The sequence below is a fragment of the Gadus morhua genome, chromosome 11 (genome assembly GCF_902167405.1).
Source record: "Gadus morhua chromosome 11, gadMor3.0, whole genome shotgun sequence".
In the NCBI taxonomy this organism is placed as follows: domain Eukaryota; kingdom Metazoa; phylum Chordata; class Actinopteri; order Gadiformes; family Gadidae; genus Gadus; species Gadus morhua.
Genome location: NC_044058.1, coordinates 10,666,736 through 10,676,735, shown reverse-complemented (window position 1 = coordinate 10,676,735; position 10,000 = coordinate 10,666,736). Strand labels below are relative to the sequence as shown.

Sequence of the window (10,000 nt, the reverse complement as noted above, 5' to 3'; positions counted from 1 at the left end):
TTTAGCAAGCAGAACACATTAATTTGAAGGGTTGCCATGTCGGATTTGAAACCCCCCTTCTCAGGCCTCTCAGATAGGAGGCCAACCTATGGTCAGAAAACACGACTCATCAGGAACCGGACTTCCCTAGTTGCTATTTAGTCTTTTAGTGGATGCTTTGATGCAACACCACTGACAGTAATCTCAGCTACAGATCATTAAGGACCAGGCAGGGGTTAGTGCAGCTTACAGTGGGGGATCAAACCCAGTATCTTTCAGCCGGGAGCCCAACACCCTAGCCACTACACCAACCTGCCTTTTTCTAAGAGAACAAAGGATGTGTTCCGCTTATCCAAGATGCCAAATTCAGGTGACACCGCAGAAAGTACAAAAAGGGTGTCCCTCACGTCAACATTAAAGCACTGCTCAAGTCTTCCTCTATTCCTCACTTGAACTGCTTTTAAACTTTTCGGAGACCCTGATGCTCACCTGCGTCCTGTTGAAGGCCACTCGCGCGAAGACCGCCTGCGAGATGCCCGCCCTCTTCAGCTCGTCCCGCACCCACTGGTAGATCTCCATGGAGACCTCGGCGTTGGAGCCCAGCTGGGGGTCCATGGGCTTGCTGAGCGAGGCGCGGTTGACGGGCGGGTGGTTGAGGTACTGCTGGGACAGCGACTGCTGCGCCAGGAGACGGTTCACGGCGTACTGCTGGTTGAGGATCTGGGCCATCACCAGCTGCTGGTTCACCAGCTGGGGGCTGATGGGAGTGGACACCAGCCCCGGGTGGTGGAGGCCGGGGGGGATCTGGGGAGGGGGCTGCTGCTGGCGACCGCCGGGCTGCCCGCCGCCACCACCTCCGCCGCCGCCGCCGCCGCCGCCGCCACCTACACCGCCACCGCCGCCACCGCTGTGGGGCGAGGGCCCGTGGGCCAGCGGGGGCACCGGAGACGAGGGCGTCTGCTCGGCGGTGCTGCCCGGGATGGGCTGCTGCTGCTGGGTGAAGCCCAGGTGGTTGTGGTGGTGGTTGTGGTTGTGCCCGCCGCTGTGGTTGGATCCCGGCGGGGAGAGGTCTGACAGACCGTCCATCTCCGCTGCAGAGGAGGAGGAGCAGGAGAAGGAGAAGGGGGAGGAGGAAGAAGAAGAGGTGGTAGAGGAGGAGGAAGAGGAGGAGGAGGAGGAGGAGGAGGAGGAGGTGAAGGAGGTGAAGAAGGAGGTTGAGGAGGTGGAGGAGAAGAAAGGAGAGATGGAGGAGGAGGAGGAGGAGGAGGAGGAGGAAGAAGAGTAGGAGGAGAGTGGGGTAGAAGGAGGAGGAGAGGAGGAGAAGGAGGTGGTTGGGGAGTTTAAAGAGGTGGAGAAGGTGGAGGAGGTGGAGGGAGAAGGAAAAGAAGAGGAGAAAGGAGAGGACGCAGAGGTGGTAGAAGGTAGAAGTGTGAAGAACAGAAGGGTTGAAAGGAGCGGGGAGAGGACACAAGACGTGAAGGGAGAGGAGGAGAGGAGGGGAGGAGGAGAGGAGGAGAGGAGGAGAGGTGTGGCCGTTAATGTGATTCAGTGTGATTCATGTGATTCAGGGCACTCTAATGACAACACAGACAAAAGGGAAGCGAGCCAAGACCAATATGTTGCCGGCGCCAAAGCTACAAACCGCAGAGAAGAGGAAGCAAAAAAATAAATGGAAGCGATTTCAGTGCCGTCAACTCAACATAAATATCCCTCGGCCTTTCGCGCTGACCTGTTAAGCGAGGACGGAGAACACTCCTGTGACAAAAGGCCGCGATTCAATTTTCATCTATTCTATTAATTACTGCTTATTACCGGCCGGGTCACTGGGGTCTGCAGGCGGCCCAGCTCACTAGAGTTGCTGCTCTTCCACAAACTTAATTGCAGGCAGTGGGGAGGAGGGTGGAGGGGGGGACTGTTGTTTATAGTGAGGTCTGAGAGGCTGCACACACCATTGCACAACACTGGCCCACTGTTGGCCCTGCGATCTCAAGTCTGGTGGCTGTGAGATGTGGCGGTGTTGTGTTGACTGCGCTGTGAGGACAGGGGACGGCATATGAACCCTGTGGGCTCGCAGCACGCGCATGTGGGGACACTTACACACTAAATGGCACTCACTCCTCAAGTCCTTTGTGTTTGAAACGGGTGTCCCCACAAGAACAGGAAAATGTCAATGTGTGTGTGTGTGTGTACAGTTAAATATCACCTTTCAAATTCCACATGGAGGACTATTTTTAGCGGCATGCGTTGTTAAAGAGGAGGTGCGTGCACAAACACACACACACACACACACACACACACACACACACACACACACACACACACATACACACACACAAAAGCATGAAGCAAAACCCATCCCCTGAGGGTAAGGGTTTGTCCATGGCCTAATCATGTCAGCACAAAAACCTGTGGGCCAGAGTGTGAGAGCTGTGTCTGTGTGTGTGTTTATGTGTATGTTTCTGTTTGTAAGTTTCTGTGTGTGTGTGTGTGTGTGTGTGTGTGTGTATGTGTGTGTGTGTGTGTGTGTGTGTGTGTGTGTGTGTGTGTGTGTGTGTGTGTGTGTGTGTGTGTGTGTGTGTGTGTGTGTGTGTGTGTGTGTGTGTGTGTGTGTTAGATCGTTAATTCTAATATTAGCAATGTGAGGGCCGTGTTGCTGGGACCTAAATATGAACATAATGAATGGAGAATGAAGAGAGACAGACTAGGGGATAAACTGCACAGTGAGCTGGACTCCGCCGTACCAGTGCAGACACGTCGCGTATAAACCAGTAAATAAATAATTGTTTGGTGGTAATATCTTTGGCGTCTCTTCTAATGCGGGGAAACTGTAAGTCTATAATAGCGGTTTTAGTATATCTTTAAAGATTTTAAACCTTTAAAGGTTTAAATTATGTGTTTATCGGATGAAAAACTATAATTTTTAGATCCAGAGTGTATCCACGGCAACTTAAATGCGTATTTAGAGCAGCGACTCCCACCCGACCAGCCCGCCTACACACACACACACACACACACACTTGTACACAAAAAACACACACACATACACACACACACACACACACACACACACAATCTTTATCAAATCTTTACGATGTGCGTGTGGGTGTGAGTGGGGTTGCACTAAATATAAACATTAACACCTAAAGTGCGCACGACAACCCCTTTAAAGAAATATTGAAAAACACATTCTGAGAAGCTATGAGGAAAAAAATAAATGTTGTTAAGCAGGGCGTCGAGGGAGTGTGTGCCTGTGTGTGTGTGTGTGTGTGTGTGTGTGTGTCTGTCTGTCTGTATGTATGTATGCGTGGTTGTGTGTGTGTATGTATGTTTGTGTGTGTACACGGTAAGAGGGAGATCTTCAATAAGCTGAATATTTTAACGTGCAGATAAAAGATTAAGTGCATGGAATGTTCTCCAGAAATATCCCAGAATAATGGCGTGTTGGAGGCCTTGTGTTTAAGATCTTAACTGGCGCTAATCAGAGCGCGGGCCGGCCAAAAGCGCCCCTATTGAACGCTTGTCAGGCGAAAGATAAATAAAAAGAAGAGGGAAAAAAGATGAAGGGTGGGGGGACAAAAAACCAGAAGAGAAAGAAAAATCTGGGTAATAATCACATCTTTTACCCATAATCCCTGGCATTCCCCGGCGCCCCGGTACCCCATGCCAATTCACGCACCACCGCAGTGTGTTTGTGTGTGTGTGTTTGCTGTGTATATATGCCTGACTAACACACATTGCTGGGGGGCATGCTCACAACACAACATACACACACACACAGGCATTTCCATGCAAATTGAAAAGAGGAGAAGAGGAGGAGGAGGAGGCCGGGGAGGGAAGGAGGAGAAAACGCCATAGTCCTCCTCACGTGTGGATTCCCGCCACAAAAGAGCGGTGGATTAAAAAAATAAAGGCACAATGGAGGCAAACGGGGCGATGTGGGCTGAAGGAGCAGACAGAGAGAGATCTCCCGTCTTTGGCTGAAAGCTAAAAGGCTGCGGTACTTCAGCTGATGAGAGACCTCCAGCACCAACACTGGGAAAGTGTTGGAGCGCGAGGCCTCCAGCACTGAGACCCAAGAGAGGGGCGGGAAGAGAGAGGGGTGTAGCGAGAATGAGAGAGAGAGAGAGAGAGAGAGAGAGAGAGAGAGAGAGAGAGAGAGAGAGAGACAGCAGACAGACCGACAGACAGAGGTTCAGGCCTGAATGCTGGAGGCCTGCATGATGCAGCCGGCACCCTTGCCTGCACCAGCCTCCGCCTCCCCGCCTCCAGGACCCAGGGACGGGGACGGAGGGCCAGGAGGTTGGGGGTTGGAGTGGATTAGGGTCAGGCTGAACACCCGGCCTGGGTATGGGGAGGGGAGGGGTGTGCTCCCGCTGCCTAAAGGGCCCCCGGGGGGCCCCTGGGCACCCCATTATCAGCCCTTCAAGGGGGGCGGGGTGTGTCGCCATGGGCAACGGGCTGGCACCTGAGGCTCCGATAGCAGCTTTTGTGGCTATGGGTTGGGCTGGCGTGGCGTGTGAAACACACGTCGCTGGCGCGAGTTTGTGCCCTCGCGTGTGTTTGTTTGTGCCCCATGAGTGGGTAGAGAGTGTGTACATATTTGAGCGTGAGAAAATGTAAACAAAAAAAGAGGATGAACCCTATTGTGTGTGTGTGTGTGTGTGTGTGTGTGTGTCTGTGTGTGTGTGTCGAGAAGAGAGAGGCAGAGTGTGTGATTGTGTGCGTTCATACCTAGCACGTTGGCCCGTGGGCTCTCTCGGAGAACACAGGTCCCCAGGTACCCTTCGAGCTGGGAGGGCTGGCGCATGCCTGCAGACAAGCACACACACACACACACACACACACACACACACACACACACACACACACACACACACACACACACACACACACACACACACACACACACACAATACAAAAATTCAGTAAATCGAGGAACATTGTTCACCATTTACTGTGAGATTCCGGACTAGTCTCGCTAAATCTCATAGCGAGATAAAAGATACGGATGCCATCAGTGGACGAAATAACCAAGGTGTATTTAAGCCTAATTTTGACCAAGGCTAACTGACGTACTCTAGCTCAGGGTTAACACGGGGGCGCGGACCTGGAGTGGATATGTGGATTTACTGATGAGGATCAGGTGAGGTGCAGCATAACGATAGAAAATATCACTTAAAACATTAACAAACTAAACGAACCGAGCAGCGACGAGCGCGGCACAAGGGTGTGAACACACTCCATGACCTTATCTTTAACGCCAGCGAGGAGAGGGAGAGAGAGAGAGAGCAGCCCCACCCCCACCGAAAAAAAATCTGGAAAAAAAAGAGTGGGAAAAATAACCTAGGATTTCAATTGATTTGGGAAAGGCTAAAACGCAGCCGTGACATTAACACACAGCCTCGGACCCGGCAGGACGCTGCACTTCATCAAGAGATTTAAACTATATTGGAACGCCATCTTTAGCCACAGCGCTAAATTAAGGCTAATAACGTAACCTTGTTTCCCCGGCGGGTCAGAAAGTGTTTCTTCAGAATGACATAAAGAGAGCACTGTTAGGAGAAAATCTAATTGATTTCAGGACGAGATGCTCACAGCATTGTCGTATTTTCCGCTCATTGCCAATCCGAATCTCTGTGTGCCTTGTTGTGTGTGAGCAGACACAGTCGCACACACACACACAGGAACCAGGGGCTCTCAATTTGCCTGAGCTATCGATGAGATATTTTGCTAAAGCGCTGTGGATAAATCAGAGGTGGCAGCCCATTCACCTGTGATAGCATCCACTGAAAGATGTGGAATTATTAGATCATAGAAATGTGCTTCAGATGAACGTGAAAAAGTCGCAGATATCACACAAATAAAACTCTCTCTAGGGAGGAAGGTGAATTGGAATGTCAACTGCAGTGTGTGTGTGTGTGTGTGTGTGTATGTGCTTGTGTGTGTGTGGCACGTGTGTGTGGCATGCGTGTGTGTGTGTTTGTGTGTGTATGTGGGAGTGTGCGCCTGTGTGTGTGTGTGTGTGTGTGTGTGTGTGTGTGTGTGTGTGTGTGTGTGTGTGTGTGTGTGTGTGTGTGTGTGTGAGTGTGTGTGTGTGTGTGCGAGTGTGTGTGTGTGGTGTGTGTGTGTGTGTGTGTGTGTGTATGTGTGTGTGTGTGTGTGTGTGTGTGTGTGTGTGTGTGTGTGTGTGTGTGTGTGTGTGTGTGTGTGTGTGTGTGTGTGCGAGTGTGTGTGTGTGTGGTGTGTGTGCGCGCCCCAGCGTTTTGCTTACCCATCATGTCCTTTGTCTTCTTGAAATGTTTGTACCAGCGACCGAATTCCTGACACTTTGCCGCCGACACATTTGCATAGTAAGTACTGTTCACAATAGACGAAATCATACTCTGGAAGAGAGACATTGATTGAGAGACGGAGAGAGAGAGAGAGAGAGAGAGAGAGAGAGAGAGAGAGAGAGAGAGAGAGAGAGAGAGAGAGAGAGAGAGACACACACACGCACACACACACACACACACACACAAAAGGAGAGAGACAGCAAAAAAGAGAAGTGGACAGAAAGAGAGGGTTTCAGGATGTGGGATGTTCAGACATAATATTTAAGAATTTGAAACATACACTGAATTTGCTTGGAAAATGACGGTTTAAAGTTGAGAAGTAAGTCAAAACCGATAAAAATTAAATATAATTAAAATAAATAGAATAATTACGAAATAATAATAACCAGGCCCAAGTCAGACATGCATGAATTTATATAAATAGTGTGCAAAGATGAAGGAAATAAGCAAAATAATTAAAACATTAATAAAACAAACCAAAAACAAAGTGAATCACCTTCTCTTTCTAACCGGGCGCCACAGAGTTTTATCAGAGCGCTCTTCTCGGGGTGTAAGGGTGGGAGTGGAAGACTCGCGCTAGTGCGGGAACAATATTAGCTTTGTGGAGATCAAGAACGCGCCTAATCGGACATGTTTACCTTCAATCGGGCCATAGAACAATAAAGCCAACGGATTGTATAAAAAAAATGTAAAAGGGAAAAAAATAAAGCGCCTTATTAAATATCAGCATCTGGGAAGCGACGCAACGTAAACAGCTGAGGGTTCCTTCCTGCGTCTTTATTTACACAATCTGTTGGGGACAGAAAACACGTCTTCAAGGGGTTCAGGGGCCGTGCTGAGCGTGTAAGTATCCTAGGTACCCCCCCATCCTTTTCTCTGAGCCCCCTCCTCAGTCAATTCCATCGCATCCGTTTACATTGGTAACAGCAGGAAGGAATGGAGAAAAAAAGCATTTTAGTTGTTACTTTTTACAATTTTCCTCCCTCCCCGTTTCATTAAAATGAATGTTTTAGCACCTTGCTGGCCCCTGGGCAGGTAGCAGGTTTGGCGCAGGAGAAATTGTTTTTTGATTGTTATAAATATTCAAAAGAGCTCAACCATCTGTTTTCAAATTACAGGTATGCCATCTTTATCATTTTCTTTAATACGTGCGCTCGGGGGGCGGGGGGGGCCTTCTGGCAGCCTGGTGCGCACGACAAGACGAGGTGGGGGCCATCATGCACACACACACACACACGGGCACACACCCACTCACATTCTGAAGCACACTCTCAAACTCTCACCCTATCTATACCTTGAACTTCACGCTAGAAGTAATACAGTAAACCAAAACCTCTAGAGAAGAAATAGATGCCAAACAGCCCATCTTTTCTAACCCTTCAGAAACAATAAATCGATAAAGTTGTCCTGCTACGAAACGAGTACAACTGAATTATGGGACAACAGTGTTTACCCATAATGCCACAGGGTAGATCCACAAGATAGAGGGGATTCCCCCTCTGAGGTCAACATGGAACGAGTCCCTAAAAAAACATAGAGTTGCCTTTCAACGACATTCATCATCATATCATATCAGCTCAAACTAGTATCTGGTAAAACTGGATCTAAAATGTGTTGAATGAGTACACGTAGTGTGACGCTAACAGGGCAATAGCATGTGTGGGCGTTCCTCTGCAATACGCCATTCATCAGAACATAACCTTAAGATACATAGCAGCCGCCGGGTCGGCCACTGCCCTGATAACAGACTCCTCTGCCCCACTCTAGGTGTTCTCTGAGGATCTGGGTGTGGCTTTACTCATGAAGAACAACACAAGATGGCCCAACAACACACTCTGTATCTCTCTCTGTATCTCTCTCTGTATCTCTCTCTGTATCTCCCTCCCTCCCTCTCTCTCTCTCTCTCTCTCTCTCTCTCTCTCTCTCTCTCTCTCTCTCTCTCTCTCTCTCTCTCTCTCTCTCTCTCTCTCTCTCTCTCTCTCTCTCTCTCTCTCTCTCTCTCTCTCGCTCACTCTCTCTCTCTCTCTCTCTCAGCATCCCCATCTCGCTCTCTCTCTCTCCGCCATGTTTGACACAGATGTTCTAATAAACGGTCCTCATTAATCAGCTCTCTACCTCAATACATCACTTCTCCTCTCACAAGGGCCCCCACAACTGTGTGTGTGCGCTGAATTTGAGTGTGCGCGTGAGTGCCTGCATGAGTGTTTGTGTATGTGTGTGTGCGAGTGTGAGAAGTGGTGCACGCAACACCACACACCTCGTATTTACTCTCTGCACTCATTCTATCCCTCACACAAACGCTCACACACAGACACACACACAAACACACCCGCACACACACAGATAACCAGAGCCTCTGTGACCACCATTTCAGCCGGAAGGGAGGTCTGTGCCATGGCTAATCAACAGGTAGTGTGTATGTGTGTGTGTGTGTGTGTGTGTGTGTGTGTGTGTGTGTGTGTGTGTGTGTGTGTGTGTGTGTGTGTGTGTGTGTGTGTGTGTGTGTGTGTGTGTGTGTGTGTGTGTGTCTGTGTGTAGAACCTATAAGTGATAGCCATCTGCAGCACAGGCAGCTTATCTGCTAGACCAGGAAGTGGCATTGGTCTTCTATCAGTATTCAACATCTCCTGCAAGCCCTGTCATTGGCAGGTAGAGAGACAGACAGAGATATAGGGAGAGAGAGAGAGAGAGACATAGAAAAGAAATAGGAAGAGCAAGACAGCACAAGAGAGAGAGGGAGAGAGAGAGAGAGAGAGAGAGAGAGAGAGAGAGAGAGAGAGAGAGAGAGAGAGAGAGAGAGAGAGAGAGAGAGAGAGAGAGAGAGAGTGAGAGAGAGAGTTAGAGAGACAGAGAATGAGACAGAGAGAGGAAATCAAGAGAGAGAATCCAGAGGAAAATGTATACACTCCAGAGCACGTACACCACCTTTAAACACAAACAGGCACACACACACACACATAAATACATACACACACACTCACACAAACACACAGCCTAGCCCAGCCTGAAGTCTTAAATCACGTGGAGGAAGAGGTCCTCTTATTTCTGTCTGGCCTCTCAGCATGCAAACACACACACACATACACAAAGACACACACACACAAACACGCACCCGTTCTGATGCCGTTTTGCTGCTACGCAACACAGCAGCTGGTGCATCAAGGGGGTGCTCTACTGTGTGTGTGTGGTGTGCGCGAACACGTGCACGTGTTGTAGTTGTAGTGTGGGTGACTCCTTTGTCGCTATGGTTTCCAAGTGATGGGGGAGCGATGGGGGGGGGGGGGGGGAGGGGGGCGAGGGTGTGTGTGTGTGTGAGCCGGGGAGGACTAGCTAAGTGAGGTGAAGAGTCAATGCGTCGGTGAGAACCGGCAGCGAGACTACTGACACTGGCACGTTCCATTTACTTGATGCGAGCATATGTCCCCCCCCCCCCCCCACCCTCTATATTATATACAGGCCCTCAGAGGCCAAACACACAAAGCAAGGCCCCGGCTACACAAGAATTAGACTACATGTTTGACAAGGGGCCCAAGACAAGCTGTGTTTTACAAAGTACTCGCAACCCCCCTCCTCCCTTCCTTAACCCTCTTTTAAGGATTTCAGTGGGGAGGTGTGTCAAGCCTCTCTCTCTCTCTCTCTCTCTCTCTCTCTCTCTCTCTCTCTCTCTCTCTCTCTCTCTCTCTCTCTCT

At 49.6% G+C, this 10,000-nt stretch overlaps 1 protein-coding gene across 5 annotated transcripts in view; it reads right to left on the bottom strand.

The window, feature by feature from the left end:
• satb1b (SATB homeobox 1b) overlaps positions 1–10,000 on the bottom strand; it is a 68,070-nt gene that overhangs the window by 31,407 nt on the left and 26,663 nt on the right. For all 5 annotated transcript variants that reach the window (XM_030370292.1, XM_030370291.1, XM_030370289.1 and 2 more), the window contains 3 exons: positions 6,251–6,362; positions 4,711–4,788; positions 469–1,070 (listed from right to left, as the gene is read on the bottom strand). In XM_030370292.1, coding sequence (XP_030226152.1) covers positions 469–1,070; positions 4,711–4,788; positions 6,251–6,362 — 792 coding nt within the window. The remainder of the gene's footprint in view (positions 1–468; positions 1,071–4,710; positions 4,789–6,250; positions 6,363–10,000) is intronic.